The 24,715-nt window shown below is 42.4% G+C and overlaps 1 protein-coding gene across 3 annotated transcripts in view; it reads left to right on the top strand.

Moving 5' to 3' along the window:
* Positions 1–24,715, top strand: part of slc17a5 (solute carrier family 17 member 5) — an 80,131-nt gene that overhangs the window by 50,239 nt on the left and 5,177 nt on the right. For all 3 annotated transcript variants that reach the window (XM_063039317.1, XM_063039321.1, XM_063039309.1), the window contains 3 exons: positions 5,620–5,778; positions 11,244–11,376; positions 16,588–16,735. In XM_063039317.1, the coding sequence (XP_062895387.1) occupies positions 5,620–5,778; positions 11,244–11,376; positions 16,588–16,735 (440 nt within the window). The remainder of the gene's footprint in view (positions 1–5,619; positions 5,779–11,243; positions 11,377–16,587; positions 16,736–24,715) is intronic.

The following is a 24,715-nucleotide window of genomic DNA, read 5'->3' as shown; positions in this document are numbered from 1 at the left end:
AAGTCAACTAAGCCTTGGATATTATCCATCTCTGTTGCATTTGGACTTGAACTATTATACTTAGTAGACTACATATAGAACTGAATACTTCGCAATAATTAACATTCTGTGAAATGGAAAAGCTCATTGATAGAACCAGCTGAAGATGCAGCAAGGATTTTACCTTGAGGAATTCCTACAGCATTGCCTTGGGTGCTGACCTCCAAAAGTCACAGCCTTTTCTCCTCTTTTGTGCTCTTAATATCAAAGGGCACTTGTTCTGGTTTCACTTGTGGAATTTGGCTTTGAAGGCAATAATCAAAGAGGAAATAATTAATCATTTACAAAACCTGAATGCCAAACTTGGTCAACGTGATTTTATAAAAGGTAGGTTATGCTGGCCAAATCTGATCGATTTCTTTGAGGATATCTCAGAGAGATTGAGTAAAGTGGAAATTCTAGATGTAATGTATTCAGATTTACTAAAGGTATGTGGTTCAATGCCCATCTACCTCACCCAGGTGAGAGGTTGGATCACTCCAAGGGCTGAGCCAATTTGGTGAGATCGAGAGCAGCTTCAGGCTGGGTGGCCCAAGTGTATCACTACACTGGGATCTGTGTCCTAAAGCAAGGCACTACTCAGTGCTTGGAGAATTTAAGTGTTGGTTCAGACAGACTGGAAAGCCCGAGTGTCAGAACCAGAGGTGGGGGTTGGGCTAATTTCACTTGCTCTCCTGTAATGTTCATTCATCTCTCGGCAGCAAAGTGCTCTGGCTGCTGTGCTACTGGAGACCAAAACTCCAGCTGCTCTGGGGAGTGGATCTAAGGGTTCAACCTGGTTTGAAACGCTGTCGCTTGCTTATATTGTTTGCATAATTGTGTGCTTTTTTTTCTTTTGCTTTCTCTTTCTCTGCGCAGTGGTTTTGGGTTCTTCGGGTTTCTTGCTGTATGTCTGCCTGTAAGCAGACAAATCTTAAGGTGTATAATTTATACGTTCTTTGATAATAAATGTTCTTTGAATCTTGACAGAGTGCCACGTAAGAGGCTGATGCATAAATTGTGAACTTAAGGTATCAGAGGAAGTGTATTAGCATAGTTTGAAAACTAGGTGTCACAAAGAAAACAAATTGGTATAAATATGTCCTTTTTATGCTGGAGGGATGTAACTAGTGTAATGCCCTTGGGATTGGATCTTGGCCGTCAAGGGTTTACTATTTGCATTAATGATCTGGAGGAGGGGACAAAAGATAAGGTTTCCAAATTTCCTAATGATTCAAAAAAGGTGGAAGGGCATGTTGTAATTGTGATTCTGCAATGGGATATAGATAGACTGAATGATTGGATGAAAACCTGGTGGCTGGAGTTTAATGTTGGAAAGTATGTGAATTCCTGCACTTAGGTAAGGGAAGTCAAAAGGTGGATTGTAAATGAGTGAAATTCGGAGGCTTCTATGTGCTCTAGAGCATGGTTCTCAAAACGTTAGCAAGTTGCAAATAGTTCGAGGCTAGCAGCATTTTGGCCTTTATAGCAAAGGGATTGGAGTTTAGGAACAGAGAAGATTTGCTACAATTGTACGTGGTGTTGGTACAGCCACAGCTGAAGAACTGTGCAGTTTATGTCCCCTTGTCTACTAAACCATATACCAAAAGGAGGCTAATTACTGTGATGAGAAGGCTATCCTATCAAGAGAAAACTGACAATTACAATTTGGAATAATTGGGACGTGACCTTAATCAAACTTATAAGGTCCTAATATGTAAGATCCTGAGGAGTCTTGACAGAGTAATTATTGAGATATTTCCAATACTGGGAGAGTTTCAGACAAGGGGATTTAGCTACAAATTAAAGGTCCAATAATTTAAAAGAGTGGTGAAGCCCTGGAATTCTCTACCATAGAGGGAACAGATCAACTGGAAGCCAAGGAGAAATCCTCTCCCAATTTAAGTCCAAGCCAGCAGCATTGAAATTGGGTGACTCTGACTTTTTCAGGTAATCGAGGTACAAGTTTGTAAAGCTACCTGCGATGCTGAGAGACAATACTTAGTCCAAAATAAAATCTCAGCCTGCAGTCAGTTGTGGCACGCTTATAAAAGATTATAGAACAAAGACAGACAGCATCACTTGACAACAGCATATCCCTCCTTGATGAACTGAAGGCAATGGAATGACACCACCTGCCCTGAGAGCCTTTGAAACACATGTACTGCAGTAACTGTTGTAAATATCAGATCAGTTTTCCTGACAGTGAGCCCATGGAAAGTGTATGGCCCAGATGGAGACCTCAGCCATGTCCACCAAATCTGTGCATATCAGCAGGATTTGCAGACATTTTGAACATATCCCCAGTCCAATCTGAGGTTCCCATCTGCATTTAGGAGACCATTATCACACTAGTGCCAAAGAAGAACAAGATATCATGCCTTAATGACTACCGCCCAGTGGCTTTGACATCCACCATCATAAAGTACGCTGAGAGGCTGGTCACGTCGCTCATGAACTCCAGCCTCCCAGACAAAATCAACCTACTGCAATTCGCAGAAATAGGCCCACGACAGTTGCCATCTTCTTGGCCCTACACTGGTCTCTGGAATATTTGCATAACTAAGTCACCTAGTGCAGACTATTGACTACAGCTCTGCCTTCAATACCATCATTCCAAACAAACTCATCTCCAAACATCTAGCATGTTCAGTTGCATCTTCAAGTCCTTGACTTCCTGACCACAGATAACAATCAGTAAGAATAGACATCAATACTCAAAATGAATATCTTAAACATGAGTGCCCCACAAGATTACGTCTTCAGGCCCTTACATTACTCGCTATAAACTCTCTATATGAATGTGTAATTAGATTACTCCTCTACAAGTTCACAGATGACCCCACAGTAATGGGCCAGATTTCAAACATTGATGAAATTGAATACAAATAAGAGATAGAGAGCCTACTGGTACGGTGTCAAGTCAACAACTTTTTCTTCAATGTCAACAAAGCAAAAGAGTAGGCCATTGAATTCAGGAAGCAAGGTGGAGCAAATGCCCCTGTATCAGTGGTGCTCAGGTGGAGATGATTAAGAACTCCAGGTTCTTAGGTGTAAACATCAATTACCTGTCCTGGGCCCATCCCATAGATGCGATGGTCACCAACATCTCCTTCTTCAGAAGGCTAAGGAAACACTGCATGTCCCTGTTGACACTTGCTGACTTTTATAGATGCACCATCGTATCCAGAGGCATCACAGACTGGCTTGGCAAGTGCTTTGCTCATGATCACAAGAAATTGCAGAGGTTGTGGACATAGCTCAGTCCATTACGAAAACTAGCCTGCCCTCATAGACTCTGTCTACACTTCCCACTGCCTTGGGAAAACAGCCAACGTAATCAAAGGAACCTCTCAACCTCCTTTATTCTCCTTTTGCCCCCCCCCTTCAATCAAGCAGAAGATACTAAACCTTGAAAGCACACACCACTAGATTCAAGGACAGTTTCAATCCCACTGTTCTGAGAGCTTTAAAAGGACGTCACAATCACCTTGTCATGCTCTTGCACTTTATCTTGGCTGCATTTTCTTTTTAACTATATAACTATGTTCTGCATTTTAAAATAGGTTAGGACTTTATTCCCTGGAGCGTAGAAGAATGAGGGGAGATTTGATAGAGGTATATAAAATTATGATGGGTATAGATAGAGTGAATGCAAGCAGGCTTTTTCCACTGAGGCAAGGGGAGAAAAAAACCAGAGGGCATGGGTTAAGGGTGAGGGGGGAAAAGTTTAAAGGGAACAATAGGGGGGGCTTCTTCACACAGAGAGTGGTGGGAGTATGGAATGAGCTGCCAGATGATGTGGTAAATGCGGGTTCTTTTTTAACATTTAAGAATAAATTGGACAGATACATGGATGGGAGGTGTATGGAGGGATATGGTCCGTGTGCAGGTCAGTGGGGCTAGGCAGAAAATGGTTCGGCACAGCCAAGAAGGGCCAAAGGGCCTGCTTCTGTGCTGTAGTTTCTATGGTTCTATGGTTCTATTTTGTTGCCACTTTTCCCTTTGTACTACATCAATATACTTGTGCTTTGAAGTGATCTGTCTGTATATATGACATGAAAACAAAGATTTTCATTGTACTATGGATTCTGGCTAATTGGGACTAATCGGGACCAATACATTTTGGCCTAATTAAATAGCTGCCCTAAATTAACCATGGAAGTAGTTTAAAAAGTATGAAAAAGACAAACAGCTCTTTAACTGAATCACAACTTGGGTATTTAAATGAAATACAGAACACACCAATACTACTACAGTTCTATAAAATTGTGTATTAGTTCCTAATAGCTATCGATGGAGGAATTCATCCAGTGTACGCTACTGTGTTTGAGGTGTCCTCGGAGGGGTAGCACCTCTTGTAAATGGGTTGTTGAGTTCATTTTGGGGAAGCTCACTAGCCTTAGGTCCCCATTGGTTGCTTAGCTCTCACCTGTGTCTCCACATAACTGTTTGAATGCGATAGTGGTCATACCCCGTACACCACTTCAAGTGGGCTCAACAAAGTGTGGGTAGCTGGTGGGTCTCATAGCCCGATGAAATAGGGACATGCCTGTCCTAGCATGTGAAATCAGCTCTGGCAGACTGGGCAGATATCAACAGTGAGAAGTCATGGTTATCCACTACAATCAAGGAAGACCCCAATTTGTGATGTATCACTGGATCTGGACTCCTGAGGTAAAGAGTGAGTGTTAGTATTGCAGTGCAACGGCTTTTTCACTTTAAAAACTCTCCGTACAGATTTTGCTGTCATTGCCAAATATGACAGATGGCCAACATGCTACCATATTCTTTTGACTACTAATGGCAATGTCGACAACTCCTTCCATCAGTATGCTGATGTCAGTGGAGCAGGCCGTTTTGCCCTGCTTTTTACTGGCAGGGTGTTCTTGGGAAAATTTTTTAACGTATGTTCAGTTAATCTGTTTGCACATAACTAGTATATTCTTTCCTATTAATATGAGTTTGACAAGGAGAATTAGCTAAAGGGTATCAGTTTGACTTAGTGGTAGCAATTTTTACAGATTCAAGCCTTGTTTTCCTTTCATGACAGGGAAGGGGAAATGACGGCTTTTTATTTAGTTATAAACACGGATTCTGCAGATGCTGGAAATTCAGAGTGGCACACAAATGATGCTGGAGAAACTCAGCAAGTCAAGCAGCATTTTTGGAGAGAAATAAACAGTCAACATTTTGGGCTGAAACTCTTCATCAAGACTGGTGGGTGATGGATCTTGGCATGAAATGTTGACTGTTTATTTCTCTCCATAGATGCTGTCTGACCTGCTGAGTTTCTCCAGCATCTTGTGTGTATTATTTTAACTCTTATTCTTTGTCTGTGACAAGTTGATCTTATTATGATGATGTGACTCAAATGCAGGGTTTTAAGCAACTTACCAGCATTGGCTGAACTTAAAACAAGAAATTAATTTTATTGAATAACAATTAAATTAGCATAATGGAAGGGAGTCCCAGCCAACAATAAATCCAGATCTAAAATAATGTGCCATTGCCAAATATGTAGTTCCCCATATGGAATTAAATAGTATTTGTGTTCTTTTTTCCTTTAAATTTATTTTTTCTCATTTTCTATTTTCATAGCATTCTTTTAAGAAAAATGTACCATGGCAGTCTATATGGAAATCTTTGCCACTCTGGGCTATAATTGTTTCTCACTTTTGCTACAATTGGACCTTTTATACGTTATTAACACTGCTTCCAACCTACATGGAAGAAATTTTACAATTTGACATTAAAGAGGTAAGTGTAAAAGGTTTGTTCTATGCCGTTTAAAGTCATTGTATGCATTGTGTTGTATGTGAAATTTAGAGGAGACAATAATGACAATTAGCCAAGATTTTTTGCCTTTTAAAGCTGTTTCACGCTTTGATAAATTATTTCTGATGGATAATTGGTTGTGTCCCATGAAATACTTTAAGCTGAGATCCATCCTCATTCATATCACTGTCAGAAAAAAACAAGAGAAAACTCTCATGTTTATCTACTTGGCTAAAGTTTTTTCTGACATCAATTTAGTCCAAAATTACGATAGGATCCTTGTTATAAATGTCTGTTTAAACTTGCTGCTATACCCAGTAAATACTATGGCAAAACAGTTTAGATGGCAATCACAATGGTAAGCGATATCAGATATGGGATTCTCCTAGCTATTAGCAGATCCTCTTAACTATTAGCAGACCACGCTAGTAGTGTTCATGATCGGTATCTCATCAACTTCATTAATTTCAATGTTTTTTTTGTGTGTGTGCCATATTCTGCCAGACCCTCGGCGACCACTTTTTTTTCAAGTGGTTGTCCTGGAGGAAAGATTGTGTGAGTGGTCCCCCACGTCCTTCTCACAGCGCAGTTTTTTTTTTACGAGGCCGAGTTGTGAGCTCAACACTGAACCCAGCACAGATGGAAAGCGTGCCTGGGAGCAGCCCGACTGCATTCGAACTCAGGAACATTCGCTCTGGAGTCCGGCGCTGATGTCACTGCTCCACCAGCCGGCCTAATTTCAGTTTAGACTATCCTAGAATGCCTTTTGTTTGTGTACTTCAGTAAGTATAAAGCCATAAGACCGAGAAGTAGAATTTGGCCATTCAACCCATTGTGTCTGCTCCACCGTTCAATCATGGCTGATTTATTTTTTTCCCTCCACTCCCGTAACCTTTGACACCCTTACTGATCAACCGCTGCTGTAAATATACCCAATGACTTGGCCTGCACAGATTCACCACCCTCTGGCTGAAGAAATTCCTCCTCATCTCTGTTCTAAAGGGATGTACTTGTGCCCCCGGGTCTAGACTCATCCTCTATTAGAAACATCCTCTCCACATCCACTCTCTGTATGGTGACATCAGCCTATTAGGAACAATAACTTGTACAGCAAGCAAAGCATTAGTGGTAATGTGATTTAAATTTGAATTCATTGACTTCCATACACAATCACAAGCTTTAGTAGAACAATAGTTATAAAACATCTGCCTGTCTTCTCAAAGGTAGAAATGAGCAACAGTTTAAATAGAACAATAGTTTAAGATCACCTGAGTGATAAGCTTCTCTCATATATTAATTCCACAGGTAACTAGTCCCTTCCTCCAGTGTAACATGTATCCTCGTGGTAAATAGGAAAGTTCTGAGTTAGCTACATCTTTTTAGCTTATTTCAGATTGTAACTCCCTGCATTTAAAAATAATCCTCCATCTTGCCTCTGGTTCTTTAGCTGGTTACATTACTGTCTTTTTTGGTTATCAGCAATCCTCCCAGAGAAAGCAGTTTCTCCCTATCTTCTCTAGCAAAATCCTTTATTTTGATGTTGAATGTATCTCCCAGTTAGTATCCTTCTTTGAAAAATGATTGAAATTTCTCCATGTAGCTGAAGTCCTCGATCCTTGGTAATATTCTACCAAGTCTCTCTGAATCCCCTCTAAGGCCTTCCTAAAAATTGTCATATGATGCTCTAGATGAGGTATATATAATGCCTTAGTCCAAGGCCTCATATACTGAAGTCTTGTCAAATTCCAAAAATATCAATTACTAGATCTTTCTCTTCCTGCATTTAAAATTGTAGCATTTAATTTATGTGGCTTGTTATTTTTTTCCTTTCTTTCCAAGTGTATCATTTGGCAGACAGCTGTTCAAAATTATACCTGCCAAGTATCTGCCTATTTTTTCTGAAATCTTGCTCTTAAATGGTGTAATTTATGTGAGCAAAACCAGAGGATGTTTAAGTAAAATTTAATTGATTTGACTCTACAGTTCCACCACCTTTGCATAAATGTATGTTCATCCAAAATTTTGCTGCCAAGATCTTAATTTGTACTAGGTTTTGTTTATTCATCAGATCCTGATCTGTTAGTGCTTTAACAACAAAAAAATGCAATTTCTCCAAGGCTCTGCCTTACCTCCAATCTAGTAAGTATTTGAATCTTCTGTGCTCCTCCAAACTGCATCCTATTTATTCCTATCACTGGTAACTGTCTATTTAGGACCTTAACTTTAGAATTACCTTCCCAACCTCCTCTGCCTTTGTCTTAATCTTTTAAGACACTTTTACAAATCCACCTCTTCAAGTGCTTTTAACTGTTTGTCGTATATACAACTGTTCCTTGGAGTCAAGTTCATGTTCAGTCTATTGTCATTTAACCATATACATGTATACTGCCAAACAAAGCAATGTTCCTCTAGACCAAGATTTGCACAACACAGTACAAATATATTTTTATAGGCATCTGTTAGTCTCATGAGACCATGGATTTGCGCCTTGGAAGGTTTCCAGGGTGCAGGCCTGGGCAAGGTTGTATGGAAGACTGGCAGTTGCCCATGCTGCAAGTCTCCCCCCTCCACGCCACTGATGTTGTCCAAGGGAAGGGCATTAGGACCCATACAGCTTGGCACCAGTGTCGTCGCAGAGCAATGTGTGGCTCAAGGAAACACACGCTGCCTCAGCCAAGGCTCAAACTAGCGACCTTCAAATCACTAGATGAACGCCTTAACCACTTGGCCACGTGCCAACAGTACAATGGTTTCGGACACTGCGCCACATAACACACATAACAGTACAAATAACACACATAACAAATAAAGTAATATTACCACAAATAAACTAACACATAATAAGGTGCATTTATGATACAAAGTTTAAAAAGTAAACTGTATAATGCTACTGTTAGTTCATATATGATGGAAACATGGAGTTCAGTAGTCTTGTGGCCTAGGGGAAGAAGTTGTTTCCCATCCTAACAAATCTTGTCCTAATGCCTCTTTCCTGATGGTAGGGAGTCAAAGAGATTGTTGGATAGATGAGAGGGATCATTGCTAATTCTAATGGCCCTGATTATGCAACACTCCAGATAAGTATCCCTGATGGATGGAAGAGAGACTCTGATGATTCTGTCAGCAGTTTTTGCAGTCCTTTGTAGGGGCTTGTAGTCAGATGCCTTGCAAGTCCTGTACTAGATGGCGATTCAGCTGGTCAGACACTCATGATGGTGCTCCTGTAAAAATTGGTTAGAATGGGGGTGGGGGAGCTTTGCCTCAATCTCCTCGGGAAGTGAGGTTTCTTCTGCGCTTTCTTGACCAAAGAGGTGGTTGTTGAGGGATCATCTGTTATGTACACTCCCAGAAACTTGGTGCTCTAATGCTCTCCACAATAGGAGCCGTTTATGTGCGGTGAGGAATTGTCAGTTCTGTACTTACCTTAAGTCCACAATCATCTCTTTGATCTTGTCCACGTTGAGACTCAAGCTGTTGTGCTTGCACCATTCTACCAGCCACTCTGTATGTCATCTCATTGTTGATGAGGCCAACCACTGTTGTGTCATCTGCAAACTAGATGATTCAGTTTGAACTGGATCTAGTAGTGCAGTCATGTGTCAGCAGTGTGAATAGCATGAATAAATTACATTGCTCATGATTTTTTTGAGACATTTGCTTAGTTAATATCATTCTGACTGTCTCCTCTGGGTCTGATTTTGTGAAATGGCTAAGTCTGAGACTTGCTGACAGATTTTCAGGGCCAAAAAAAAAATGTCGGTTTACTCTGCAGCTGGACTTCACATGGAATCCAGTTGTTGGGCGGGGAATTGTGCCAGCTCAGATCTGGAGCTGAATCCAAGAGACCACTGATTTCACTAGAGAGTGTAGAGGAGGCAGAGCAATCATGTTACTTTAATGTTTTGTATGTTTTGTTAACTACTTTTAAATTGATTTTAGATGGCTGTGTATGTCAAAGATATTTTAAGAAATTAACATTACTGAACATTTATGTAAGTGGCTAAACCTCATGACACAGTCTCAAAATAAAAGAATGTCCCTTTATATCTTAGATGGTGGGTGAATTTCTTCAGTCAGAGGATGGTGAATTTGTGGAATTTCTTTGGGCAGTGGAGCTGGATTCATTTGGTGTATTTAAGGCACAGATTGATGGGTTCTTGATTGTGAAGGCTTTAAGGGTTACAGGGAGAAGGCAGGATATTGAGTTGGGAAAGTCAGCTAACATTGAATGGTGGAGCAGACTCGATGGGCTGAATAGCCTATGTCTTGTCGTTGTGTGGTCTGCTTTGCCAGATCTCAGTTCTTACTGAGGATGAGACCCCTTTACTGTGGTGTCCGAGGCCACTGTACTGTTTAGACCACACAATAGACTTGCAGAGAGCCAGTGAAATGATTCCTTTTCTTTCAGCTCAGATAAATCCGGGCATGGGCAGTTTGCAGATTACAATTTCAAGCATGGGGGACTAAGCTAACGTAATGGAACCTATATTGATACAAATTCAGGTTAGCAGTTACTGCAGTGTTTTACAGCACCTGCTCTAAGATTGGAGTTCAGTTCACACCGCTGACAATAAGGGGTTTGTACATTTTCCCTGTTATCACATGGTTTTCTCTGGGTGCTCTAGTTTCCTCCCACATTCAAAAGGTTTAAGATTAGTGGGTTGTGGGCATGTTCTACTGGTGCTGGAGGTGTGGCGGCTCTTGTGAACTGCCCAGCACAATCCACGCTTATTTGATTTTACTGTATTTTTCGATGTACTTGTGACAAATAAAGCTAATCTTTATATTGTGTAACATAAAATTGGGGTTAATACTACAGAGTATCATTTGGGAGGAAATTTCATTGAGGTTTTACTTGATAATTTCAGTTGAAAGATTTCATTTGGATGATTTCAGAAAGTAAAGCCCACTATTGGGAAAATTCAAAGGTTCAAAAAGATTCGTTTTATTGTCAAAGTATGCATTACAATGCAATTTTGATATTTGTCTTCTCCAGATAGACATTAAATACAGAAAGACCGTGGGTGTTGATGGAAGAAAATATATCAACCCCCCCGCACCCAGCATGAAAAAGAAAAAGAACTAAACTCGCAGACCCCAAAGTCACCCCCCCCACAGCAAAAAAAACGATAACAGTCAATGATCTTCTACACTAAAAATCCCTGACCTCTCACTCAAGGAAAGAACAGCAACAGTAGCACCAAACCCCCAATCCCTCTCCCCACACACAAAAAAATTAACAGATCACCCACCCGCCTATCGTCCACAAGAAACAAAACACCGAAAAGTGAAGGAAACCAATATAAAGTACGGTTCAGTAATCTCATAAATCACAGAATACATGAAATGTCTTTTTGTCTGCATACGAGAGCAGTGCACGAACTCAGTACTTCCATAAAGAATAGTTATGATATTTCTTGTTAAAGCTAATCTTTTTCTATATTTAGAATGGACTTTTATCAGCACTACCATATCTCTTCTGTTGGATATTGATGATCAGTGCCGGAACGATTGCTGATTACTTGATCAAAAAACAGAACTGGACTGTATCTACTGTTCGGAAACTATGCACTTTAATAGGTAAGTTGTTTCAATTTTGTTGGGGGGTGGGTGGTGGCTTATTTTATTGCTGAGGAAGTGCTGCCTGTTTAATTGAGCTTGTTCAGGATATATTTTTAAAAAACAATTGACAGATTAAACCAATAACAACAGATTAATAAAATAATTGGTTAAATAATAAAGTTACTAATTAGCTAGGATATCTAATGTTGTTCCTTTATTTAAAGTGAACAGCAGGGATAAACCAGCTAATGACAGACTGGAGAGGTATTGGTAGTAGGGAAATTAATGGAGAAAATGCTAAGTGGCAGGATTTATGTCCATAGAGTCCAATTAGGGAGTCAGCATAGTTTTATGATGTGGACATTGTGTCTCACCGATTTGATTGCATTTTTGTGGAGACAACCAAGGAGTCTGATGAAGGCAGAATGATTGATGTTGTCTATGTCAACTTCAGTAAGGCATGTGACAAGGTCTCACATGGTGATCTCTCCTAAAGGTTAGGGCACATGAGAGCTAAGGAGAGCTGGCTAGATTAAAAAATTAGCCTGATGATAAGAGTCAGAGGGTAGTGGTGGAAGAATGTTTTCTGATTGAAAGTCTGTGGCTAGGGATGTACTGGAGGGATTGGTGCTAAAACTTGGCTGTCTGTACTATATTTTAATTTTTTGGATATATGAATGTAGGGGAATGATTAGTAAGTTTGTTAATAAGAAAATTGGTGTGGTGATATGAATAGCAAGGAAAATTGCCTAAGACTGCAGCAGGATATAGATCAGTTAGAAAGTTGAGTAGAGTATTGGCAGATTAAATTTAACCCCAACAAATATGAGGTGATGCATTTTGAGAAGTCAAAAAGTGGGATATATACAATAAATAGTAGGATGTTAAGGAATGTCGATGAACAGAGAGACCTTGGGTCCCTGAAAATGACAACACATTTGGATGGTATGGTTTAAAAAAAAAAGCAATGCTTGCCTTCATAGGTTGGAGCATAGAATATAAGGGTTGGGGTGTTGCGTTTCAACTATGCAGAACATTGATTAGACCATGTTTGGAGTATTGGGTGCTGTTCTGGTCTGCACACTATGGGAACAGTGTGGTTGCACTGGAGAGAGTGCAGAGGAGATTGGAGACTTTCACCTGGGGTACCTTGGGAATGGCGATCTTGTGCAGCACAGCTCAATGGATATGATTAAGTATTCCCGTTTCAGCCTGAAGCGGTTGAAAATCACAACAGCTTCCAAGATCTGTACAGTTAATAAAGATGTCTTGATGTGATTGAATAAACTATCACTTCTTAAAACAAACACAAACAATGCTGATTATAGCTGTACTTCTCACTGGATTCTACATGGGAAGCGTGGCTGCAGGTCAGGGAAACAGGTGCATTTAAGGAAATGGGGTTTTCAACTCCCAATACCAGCTATCTTGCTGGCAAACGCGCAGTCTCTAGTAAAGAAAGTTGAACATCTCAGAGCCTGGGTGCTGTTTCAGAGGAACATTAGGACTGTGTGTGTCCTTTGTTTCACAGTATCCTGGTTAACCCCTTCCATACTGGATGCAGAGATTCCGATTGATGGGTTCACCAGACACCATCAGGATAGGACTGTTCATTCTCTCAAAAGAAGAGGTGGAGGTATATGCCTCATGATCAACTCCTCTTGTTGCACAAATGTATCAGTGTTGTCCCAATTATATTCCCTAAACCTGGAATATCTCGCAATTTAGTGCCATCCATTTTATCTGCCGCAGGAAATTTCAGTGATCATTTTGTTAGCAGTATAGATTCCACCTCAGGCCAACGTCAACAGGCTCTAGATGATCTGAGCTATGGGATCAACATCCATGAAACAGCACACATTGACATCTTCACCATCATTTTGGTGGGATTTTAACCAGGCCAGCCTGAAAAGGTCACTAAACAATTACCATCAATAAATCACTTATAGTACCAGAGAAAACAACACACTGGACTATTGTTACACCATCATCAAGATTGCCTACCATGTTATTCCACACCCTCCCTTAGGAAACTCTGATCACCTGGCTGTACTTCTACTCGCTGAGTATAGAGGCAGAGTCTGAAGACTGCAGCACCAGTAGTGAGAACCAAAAAGGTACGAAGAAGGGAAGCGCTTACAGGACTGCTTTGAATTGGTGGATTGGACTGTATTCAGGGATTCATCTTCAAATTTGGATGAGTGTGCCGCAGTTCATTAAAACCTGTGTGGATGAGTGTGTGTCTACGAAAACTTTCTGTACATTCCCAAACCAAAAGCTGTGGATGAGTCAGGAAGTACGTCATCTACTAAGGGCAAGATCTGTGGCATTCAAGTCTCGTGACCCAGGTCTGTACAAGAAAACCAGTTATGACTTGCAGAGGACAATTTCAAAAGCGAAGAAACAATTCCGAGCGAGGTTGGAGGTGACATCAGATGCACATCAGCTCTGGCAGGGTTTACTTCCTTCAAATAGTCATAGTCATAGTCATACTTAATTGATCCCAGGGAGAAATTGGTTTTCGTTACAGTTGCACCATAAATAATAAATAGTAATAAAACCATAAATAGTTAAATAGTAATGTGGAAATTATGCCAGTAAATTATGAAATAAGCCCAGGACCAGCCTGGACTTATTTCGGTGAAGTATTTAAAGTGAAACCCAATAGTATGAATGACTGCAGTGCTGCACTACCAGATGAGCTTCTTTGCTGCTTTGAAAGGGAGAATATAACTACAGCTATGAAGATCCCTGCTGCACCTGGTGACTCTGTCTTGGAGGCTGATGATAGGTCGTCTTTAAGAAGGGTGAACCCTCACAATATGGCAGGCCCCAATGGAGTACCTGGTAAGGCTCTGAAAACTTGTGCTAAGCAACAGGTGGATGTATTTGAGGACATTTTCAACATCGTATTGCTACGGTTGGAAGTTCCCATCTGCTTCAAAAAGGCAACAATTTTACCAGTGCCTCAGAAGAGTAGTGTGAACTGCCTTAATGACTATTGCCTGGTGGCATTCACATCTATAGTGATGAAATGCTTTGAGAGGTTGGTCATGGCTAGAATCAACCCCTGCCTCAGCAAGGACTTGGACCCACTGCAATTTTATCACCACAATAGGTCTATGGCAGATACAATCTCAAGGCTCTTTATATGGCCTTAGATCACCTGGACAATACAAACACCTATGTCAGGATGCCGTTCGTTGACTATAGCTCTGCATTTAAAACCATCATTCCTACAGTCCTGATGAAAAAGCTGCATAACCTGGGCCTCTGTACTTCCCATTGTAATGGATCCTTGACTTCTTAACCGGAAGGCCACAATCTGTGCAGATTGGTGATAATATCTCCTCCTCGCTGGCGATCAACATTGGAGCACCTCAGGGGTGTGTGCTTAGCCCACTGCTCTACTCCCTCTATACTCATGACTGTGTGGATAGGTATAGCTCAAAAAACCATCTATAAATTTTCTGATGATACAACTATTGTTGGCAGAATTTCAGATGGAGATGAAAGGATGTACAGGAGCGAGATATGCCAGCTAGCTGAGTGGTGTCGCAGCAACAAGCTTGCTCTCAGTGTCAGTAAGGCCAAAGAGCTGATTGTGGACTTCAGAAAGAGTAAGATGAGGGAACACAAACCAATCCTCATGGAGGGATCAGAAGTGGAGAGAGTGAGCAATTTCAAGTTTCTGGGTGTCAAGATCTCTGAGGAGCTAACCTGGTCTCAACATATCACTGTAAATATAAAGACAAGACGGCTGCTGTACTTCACTTGGAGTTGAAGAGATTTGGTTTGTCACCTAAAACACTCAAATACTTCTATGGATGTACTGTGGAGAGCATTCTGACAGGTTGCATCACTCTCTGGTATGGGGGTGGCGTGGGTGGTGTACTGACAGATCTTGGATATGATTGGATAATAGATAAAGAATGATCATTAGTACTGTATGAATATAATTTGTACTAAAGGGTATTTCAGAAAAATAGTCTCCTCTGTATGAAATTGAGTGACCCTTACCCATCGATCTAGACTGTAAGGAACATGTCTGCCATGTCCATTATTGTTGAGAACTCTCAGGATTTCAGATGTCTCAATCAAGCCCTACAAGTTGAACCAATCCAACCTTTCCAACTGATCACTCATTTCAGTATCAGTCTCAAAAAAAATTCTCTGAGCTGCTTCCAGCATTTACAGCCTTTCTTAAGTAAACTGTCCACTACTATTCACAGTACTCGGGATGCAGGCTCACCAGTGTCCCATATAAATGAATAATACTCTCCGTACATTTGTATTCAGTTTCCCTAAAATTAAGCAACGACATTGTGTTAGCTTTTCTGATTGCTTAATGTTGAGTACTACCCATTTTGTGAATCGTAATAGAGCATGTAGATCTCTCGAAATTTCAGTCTCTCACCATTTAGTGAATATACTGCTTTATTTTTTTCCTGCCATATTTCATATTTTTCTACAACATTCCATTTGTCAACAATTATCCAACTCATTTAACTTGTTAAATCCCTTTCTGGTTTATTTGTGTCTTCAAAGCGTATTTTCCTACTTATTTCTAAGCTATATAAGCAGCTAACTTAGCAGTCATGTCTTCAGTCCTTTCAAGTTATTATATAAATGTTGAAAGTTAAGGCTCTAGTGGCAATCCCTGTAGGACACGGATCGTTACCAACTAGAAAATGCAACATTGCCTAACCAGCTTACCATTAACCAATACCAAATATTACCAGTAATTTTTTTCCCCACAAGAGATAAAGCTTAGCTTTATTTATCATATGTACATGGAAACATACTGTGAAAGGCATCAATGATTCTGAGAACGTTTTGGGGGCAACCCACAAGTGTCACCATGTTTCAGCGCCAACATAGCATGCTGACAACTTACTAACCTTAATCTGTGTGTCTTTTGGAATGTCGGGGGAAACTAGAGCACCCAGAGGAAACCCACCTGATCACAAGGAGAATGTAAAAACCCCATACAGACAGTGACAAGAATTGAACACCTGTTTTCCAATCACTGGAAATTGTTACACTAACCACTATGCTACCATGCCACCCATAAACCTATACTTAAAAGTTCCACTTGCCATATTTCAATGGTTAATTAATTTTTTTTTAAATGTAGTAACTAAAATCTGCAAAGGATTTATTAGCATCTGAACAAGGAAAGTTGGTTTTACTTTTATAATATCTGTAACAATTTTTGTTTTGTTGTAGGTATGATTGGGCCTGCAGTGTCTCTGGTTGCTGCTGGATATATAGGCTGTAATTATGAAGTGGCTGTATTGTTTTTAACAATATCCTCTGCGTTAGGAGGCTTCAGTATATCTGGATTCAACATTAATCATTTGGATATTGCTCCATCGTAAGTGAACCTGTTTTAGCAAAATGTTTTTTCTTAAGTGATTTAGAAATTGCTTTCTCCACTTCTAGCAGTTTGTTGTTCTTCTGAAATTAACATCAGAAGCTCTCGGAATGTTTGGGCGATTTCTTTTATCCTTTTATCTGTGATTTTGTAGTATCTCCCTAATGTTAGGGGAAATACCACAAATGCTCTTAATACAATTATTCTGTTTATTTGTATCTACTTTGAACGCCTGCAAAAAGTGAATCTCAGGTTAGTATATGGTGACATATATGTACTTTGATAATAAATTTACTTATAATCAACATATAAAAATGGAGATTAGTTATATAATTTCATGTTACTTACATAAACTGGAAGAAATAATGTTAGCCATGTTGGCATTTGTATAAAAGCTTATTTACCCCTTAAAACGCACCCTCACTTTTAAAGAGCCCAAAAAAATTGAGACCAGCAAATTTTAGTCGGGTGGACACAGAATGACCAACTGCTGCTCCTATTGATTTGCCTCCTTTTCCTCAACAGCCATTGTTCCCCCAATTGTCCTGCTGTGTAGAGGAAATATTTTAGACCAGAGGATTGATGGTGGTGTTAAAGGCAGAAAACTCTCCATTTTGAAAGTCCTGGTATTATCTAAAACAGATGTCAAATTAGTAGAAAATGCTCAGGTTTCAACAGTGATTTAGCCATGGCAGATTAGACAGCACTGATATTTTTATCATTTAAAATTCCCATTTTGAATGGAATATAGGTCAAAGTTTTAAGAATAATTTTAATGCAGCAATGGCAAAAATGCAGACAGGTGCTGGAATCTGGAACCACAAGCAATCTATGGAAGAACTCTGGGTTGAGCAGCAACTGTGCTGGTTGGCGGGGGGGTGGTGTGGGGAGAAGAAGAATTGATCAAAAACATTTCAGTTTCTTCCCCCCCCACCACCACCCCCACAGATGCTGCTGCTCAACCTGCTAAGTTCCTCCAGCAGATTATTTATGGTAAAAATGTAGTACTGGCATACTTGACCTTCCATGTTCATTATACATTCAGTGGCCACTTTTATTATGTGCAGAAGTGGAACCCAGTGTGGTTGCAGCTCGTCCACTTCAAAGTTCCAAGTGCTGTGCGTTCAGAGATGCTCTTCTGCACAGTACTGTTGTAACACATAACTATTTTAATTACTGTCACCTTCCTGTCAGCTTGAACAAGTCTGGCCATTCTCTTCTGACCTCACTCATTAATAAGGTGTTTTCACCCACTGAACTGCCGCTCATTACGTGTAACATACATCAAAGTTGCTGGTGAACGCAGCAGGCCAAGCAGCATCTATAGGAAGAGGCGCAGTCGACGTTTCAGGCCGAGACCCTTCGTCAGGACTAACTGAAGGAAGAGTGAGTAAGGGATTTGAAAGCTGGAGGGGGAGGGGGAGATGCAAAATGATAGGAGAAGACAGGAGGGGGAGGGATAGAGCCGAGAGCTGGACAGGTGATAGGCAAAAGGGGATACGAGAGGATCATGGGACAGGAGGCCTAGGGAGAAAGACGGGGGGGGGGTGACCCAGAGGATGGGCAAGAGGTATATTCAGAGGGACAGAGGGAGAAAAAGGAGAGTGAGAGAAAGAATGTGTGCATAAAAAGGAGTAACAGCTGGGGTACGAGGGGGAGGTGGGGCCTAGCGGAAGTTAGAGAAGTCAATGTTCATGCCATCAGGTTGGAGGCTACCCAGACGGAATATAAGGTGTTGTTCCTCCAACCTGAGTGTGGCTTCATCTTTACAGTAGAGGAGGCCATGGATAGACATGTCAGAATGGGAATGGGATGTGGAATTAAAATGTGTGGCCACTGGGAGATCCTGCTTTCTCTGGCGGACAGAGCGTAGATGTTCAGCAAAGCGGTCTCCCAGTCTGCGTCGGGTCTCACCAATATATAAAAGGCCACATCGGGAGCACCGGACGCAGTATATCACCCCAGTCGACTCACAGGTGAAGTGATGCCTCACCTGGAAGGACTGTTTGGGGCCCTGAATGGTGGTAAGGGAGGAAGTGTAAGGGCATGTGTAGCACTTGTTCCGCTTACACGGATAAGTGCCAGGAGGGAGATCAGTGGGGAGGGATGGGGGGGACGAATGGACAAGGGAGTTGTGTAGGGAGCGATCCCTGTGGAATGCAGAGAGAGGGGGGGAGGGAAAGATGTGCTTAGTGGTGGGATCCCGTTGGAGGTGGCGGAAGTTACGGGGAATAATATGTTGGACCCGGAGGCTGGTGGGGTGGTAGGTGAGGACCAGGGGAACCCTATTCCTAGTGGGGTGGTGGGAGGATGGAGTGAGAGCAGATGTACGTGAAATGGAGGAGATGCGTTTAAGAGCAGAGTTGATAGTGGAGGAAGGGAAGCCCCTTTCTTTAAAAAAATGAAGACATCTCCCTCGTCCTAGAATGAAAAGCCTCATCCTGAGAGCAGATGCGGCGGAGACGGAGGAATTGCGAGAAGGGGATGGCGTTTTTGCAAGAGACAGGGTGAGAAGAGGAATAGTCCAGATAGCTGTGAGAGTCAGTAGGCTTATAGTAGATATCAGTGGATAAGCTGTCTCCAGAGACAGAGACAGAAAGATCTAGAAAGGGGAGGGAGGTGTCGGAAATAGACCAGGTAAACTTGAGGGCAGGGTGAAAGTTGGAGGCAAAGTTAATAAAGTCAACGAGTTCTGCATGCGTGCAGGAAGCAGCGCCAATGCAGTCGTCGATGTAGCGAAGGAAAAGTGGGGGACAGATACCAGAATAGGCACGGAACATAGATTGTTCCACAAACCCAACAAAAAGGCAGGCATAGCTAGGACCCATACGGGTGCCCATAGCTACACCTTTAGTTTGGAGGAAATGGGAGGAGCAAAAGGAGAAATTATTAAGAGTAAGGACTAATTCCGCTAGACGGAGCAGAGTGGTGGTAGAGGGGAACTGATTAGGTCTGGAATCCAAAAAGAAGCGTAGAGCTTTGAGACCTTCCTGATGGGGGATGGAAGTATATAAGGACTGGACATCCATGGTGAAAATAAAGCGGTGGGGGCCAGGGAACTTAAAATCATCGAAAAGTTTAAGAGCGTGAGAAGTGTCACGAACATAGGTCGGAAGGGATTGAACAAGGGGTGATAAAACAGTGTCGAGGTATGCAGAAACGAGTTCGGTGGGGCAGGAGCAAGCTGAGACAATAGGTCGTCCAGGACAGGCAGGTTTGTGGATCTTGGGTAGGAGGTAGAAACGGGAAGTGCGGGGTGTGGGAACTATAAGGTTGGTAGCAGTGGATGGGAGATCCCCTGAGCGGATAAGGTCGTTGATAGTGTGGGAGACAATGGCCTGGTTCTCCTTGGTGGGGTCACGATCGAGGGGTAAATAAGAGGAGGTATCCGCGAGTTGTCGCTGTGCCTCGGCAAGGTAGAGGTCAGTACGCCAGACTACAACAGCACCCCCCTTATCAGCGGGTTTAATAATAAGGTTAGGATTAGTGCGGAGGGAGTGGAGAGCAGAGCGTTCCGAAGGAGTGAGGTTGGAATGGGGACAAGGTGCGGTGAAGTCGAGACGGTTGATGTCCCGTCGGCAGTTGGCAATAAAGAGATCCAGAGCAGGCAGAAGACCAGAGCGGGGTGTCCATGAAGAAGAGGAGGGTTGAAGACGGGAGAAGGGGTCATCAGTGGGGGTGGAAGAGTCCTTGCCGAAGAAGTAGGCTCGGAGACGGAGACGGCGGAAGAAAAGTTCCGCATCGTGGCGAACACGGAACTCGCTGAGGTGTGGGCGAAGGGGGACAAACGTGAGGCCCTTACTGAGAACAGAGCGCTCTGCCTCAGACAGTTGAAGGTCGGAGGGGATGGTAAAGACCTGGCACGGATGAGAGCTGGGATCAGAGGGGGGAGGGGGGAGGCTGGGGGTGTCAATGGAGAGGGGAGGGTTGGGGTGAGAGGAAGATGGAGCCTCTGAGGGCCCAGGAGTTGACGGTGGGATCTGAGGAAGACGGGGCTGCGGAGTGGTGGTGGGGGAAGGGGAGACGGGAGTCACAACAGCAGCACATAAAGACCCGGCCTGGAGTTCAAGGCTGGAGTCGCAGTTGGTGGTTGCGTAATCGCTGTGAAGGTGTCCATGGTCGTTGCTGGAGTCCGGGTTTTGAATATGCCCTGAGGTGTTGGAGCCGCCGAGATCATTGGCAGGCGCCGCAATTGAAAGTTCATGCCTGCTAGCGTCGGGGCCGGCAGGCTCTGGAGTCTGTAGATGTAAGATCTTACGATCTTTGCCTAACATGACAAAGTCAAAAAAACGGCGATTGCAGGCGTGGATCCGACGGAGGATGAAATAGCGGGTAGGACCATTACAGACGGTGAAGAAAGTGTCCCGAAGGTGTGGAAGGGTCTGGGATAGGGACACCAAGTACCTCCTCATGGCGGAGAGCGTCGCCTTCAGAGCTTGACGGGAGAAGCGGCGAGAGGCAGAGTCAATAAAATGTGAGTACCTGGGATCCTCAGAAGGTCCAAATTGAGAGGCTTGGAAACGAATCCTAAAGCCAACTGGAGTAAGTTGGCGACGGAGGCACGTTCCAAGAAAGGATACATGGCAGTGATAGCGAGTCTGAGTCAAAGTGTGGTCGAAAAGTTGAAGAGCCGAAGAAATTACAGATGGGGAGCAGTGAGAGATGGTTTCACTGAACTCCCGTCGAAGAGAGGATCTAAACTTCTTCGGTGTAGGCATCATCAGAAGAGGCTTCGCAGTAGTGAATTTAAACGTAAACAACAGGAATTCTGCAGATGCTGGAAATTCAAGCAACATACATCAAAGTTGCTGGTGAACGCAGCAGGCCAAGCAGCATCTATAGGAAGAGGCGCAGTCGACGTTTCAGGCCGAGACCCTTCGTCAGGACTAACTGAAGGAAGAGTGAGTAAGGGATTTGAAAGCTGGAGGGGGAGGGGGAGATGCAAAATGATAGGAGAAGACAGGAGGGGGAGGGATAGAGCCGAGAGCTGGACAGGTGATAGGCAAAAGGGGATACGAGAGGATCATGGGACAGGAGGCCTAGGGAGAAAGACGGGGGGGGGGTGACCCAGAGGATGGGCAAGAGGTATATTCAGAGGGACAGAGGGAGAAAAAGGAGAGTGAGAGAAAGAATGTGTGCATAAAAAGGAGTAACAGCTGGGGTACGAGGGGGAGGTGGGGCCTAGCGGAAGTTAGAGAAGTCAATGTTCATGCCATCAGGTTGGAGGCTACCCAGACGGAATATAAGGTGTTGTTCCTCCAACCTGAGTGTGGCTTCATCTTTACAGTAGAGGAGGCCGTGGATAGACATGTCAGAATGGGAATGGGATGTGGAATTAAAATGTGTGGCCACTGGGAGATCCTGCTTTCTCTGGCGGACAGAGCGTAGATGTTCAGCAAAGCGGTCTCCCAGTCTGCGTCGGGTCTCGCCAATATATAAAAGGCCACATCGGGAGCACCGGATGCAGTATATCACCCCAGTCGACTCACAGGTGAAGTGATCCTCATTACGTGTATTTTGTTTTTCACCATTCTCTGTAAATTCTAGTGTAGGAAAATCCCAGGAGATCAGCAGTTTCTGAAATATAGGTCGAGTATTCAGTGTGGGCACATGGCCAAGTGGTTAAGACATTGGACTAGCAACCTGAAGGTTGTGAGTTCGAGCCCCATCCGAGGCAACGTGTTGTGTCCTTGAGCAAGGCACTTAATCACATATTCTGCGATGACACTGGTGCCAAGCTGTATGGATCCTAATGCCCTTCCCTTGGACAATATTGATGTCGTGGAGAGGGGAGACTTGCAGCATGGGCAACTGCTGGTCTTCCATACAACCTTGCCCAGGCCTGCACCCTGGAGAGTGAAGACTTTCCAGGCGCAGATCCATGGTCTCGCAAGACTAACGGATGCCTTTATTTATTTTATTATGCTATATCCAAAATCTGAAAACCTCTGAAATCCAAAATTATTTTGAAAGCTGACATGATGTCACAAAGAGAAAATTCCACAAGGTGCTAGGAAGGTTCCCAAGTGATGTACACGTCTCTGCACACCACAGACAGTTCTGAGAAGTGGCTTCACATATGCAATGAACAGAAGTTAATGAAAAATAGAAAAACACTGCAGAAGAGAAAAAATTAGGATCTTGATCATGTACTGAAGTGGATTCATCAGCGTTGGAGTGAACATATGCCACTTAACTGTGTGCTGATCATGAAACAAGCAAAGATCTATCATGAACTGAAAATTGAAGGTAATTCAGCAGGCGGATTGCAGAAATTTAAGAAAAAACATGGCATTAATTTTTTTTAAGATTTGGGGTGATAAGGTGTTTCCTGAAGCATTCCTTGATAAGTTTGCCAACATTGCTGGAAAATCTAACATGCTGAACAGCTGCATCAGTATATACGGTATGTGTGATGAACAAGTGTAAGACAAAGACTGCTCACCAGTAGCACATAAATTCAGTGTCAGGAATCAGGAGATCCCAGGCTATCTCATTTTATATTTCAAAATGCAAAACACTTCTGAGCTCAAGCATTTCGGATAAACGGTACCCAACCTGTACTCAAACCACCGCGTCTGGCACCAAAGCTCACATATCTTCTCCATTCTGATGTTTGGTCTGAGCAGCAACTGAACTCCTGACTATTTCTCCATGTTTCTATGCACTGAGTTGCTGCCAGAGGATTGACTGTTTAGCTATTTGCATTAATGATCAGGTTTACAGATATACCTAATTTGGATGCAATGTGTACAAAATTGATTTCTTTAGTCACTCATTTTAACAACCACTAAAACCAAATGAGTTGAAATGACTCAAATATTTAAAAGCATAGTTTTTATGCTTGACATAAGCATTGGACTATGAGCAAGGGAGTTGGACTCCAACCAATCACTGAGCAGGTATATCAGAAGAGAGCTTTTCACTTAGGTTTGCCCTAAAGATTAAAAAGGCATGCTTCACAGCAGTTTTTGGGAGTTAGACTGCAACCTATCACTGAGTGTGATTCATTAGAAAGAGCAAATTCAAATGAGGCAGGTTGTGAAGGGGGCCAGTGTTAGTGTGGCTTTGGCAAGATCAGGCTGGGTTAGGTAAGCTTCTCTTTTTTTTCTTCTTTATTCTTCACTACTGGTCTGTTAGGGCACAGATAGTGCAGTGCAAATGGCTTCAAGGCAGTGTTTTTTTTCTGTGTGTGAGGTATGGGAATTCTGGGGGATCCCCCAGTCTACTGATAACCACATCTGCACCATAACGGAGAATGGGGAGGTGATTGATAGGAGCTACTGGGAGGTAGTCACCCCTAGGTTGCAGGAGGCAAGTAACTGTCAGGGTGATGTCAGGAGGAGGGGAAATGGGCAGCCAGTGCAGAGTACACCTGCACATGATTAATTAGGCCGTAGTCAGCATGGTTTGCTTAAGGGAAAATTTTGTCTGACAAATTTGTTGGAACTCTGAAGATATAACAAGCAGGATAGACAAAGGCGAATTGGTAGATTTTGTGTACTTGGTTTTTCAGAAGGCCTTTGACAAGGCTGCTTAACAACTTAAGAGCCCATGGTATTACAGGAAAGATACTAGCATGGATAGAGCATTGGCTGATTGGCAGGAGGCAAAGAGTGGGAATAAAGGGAGCCTTTTCTGGTTGGTTGTCAATTGATGGGTCAATTGGCCTAATTCTGCTCCTGTATCTTATGGTCATTGTGATAATAGTATGAGTCTGGTAATGCAGAAGTTGTCAGTTTAAATCATATCACAACAAATTATGCAGTTAAATTGAAGTTCAAAGTAAATTTATTGTCAAGGTACATACAGTATATGTCACTATACACTACCCTGAGATTAATTTTCTTGAAGCCATTCACAATAATTACAAAGAAACACAATGGAATTAATGAAAAATTGCACGCAAAGACAGATAAACAGCCAATTTGCAAAAGACAACAAATTTTGCAAATGCAAAAAGAAAAACAAAATAGTAAT

The sequence above is a fragment of the Mobula hypostoma genome, chromosome 2 (genome assembly GCF_963921235.1).
Source record: "Mobula hypostoma chromosome 2, sMobHyp1.1, whole genome shotgun sequence".
Taxonomy (NCBI): Eukaryota; Metazoa; Chordata; class Chondrichthyes; order Myliobatiformes; family Myliobatidae; genus Mobula; species Mobula hypostoma.
The sequence above is the reverse complement of the archived record's forward strand: the minus strand, read 5'-3'. Positions and strand labels throughout refer to the sequence as shown.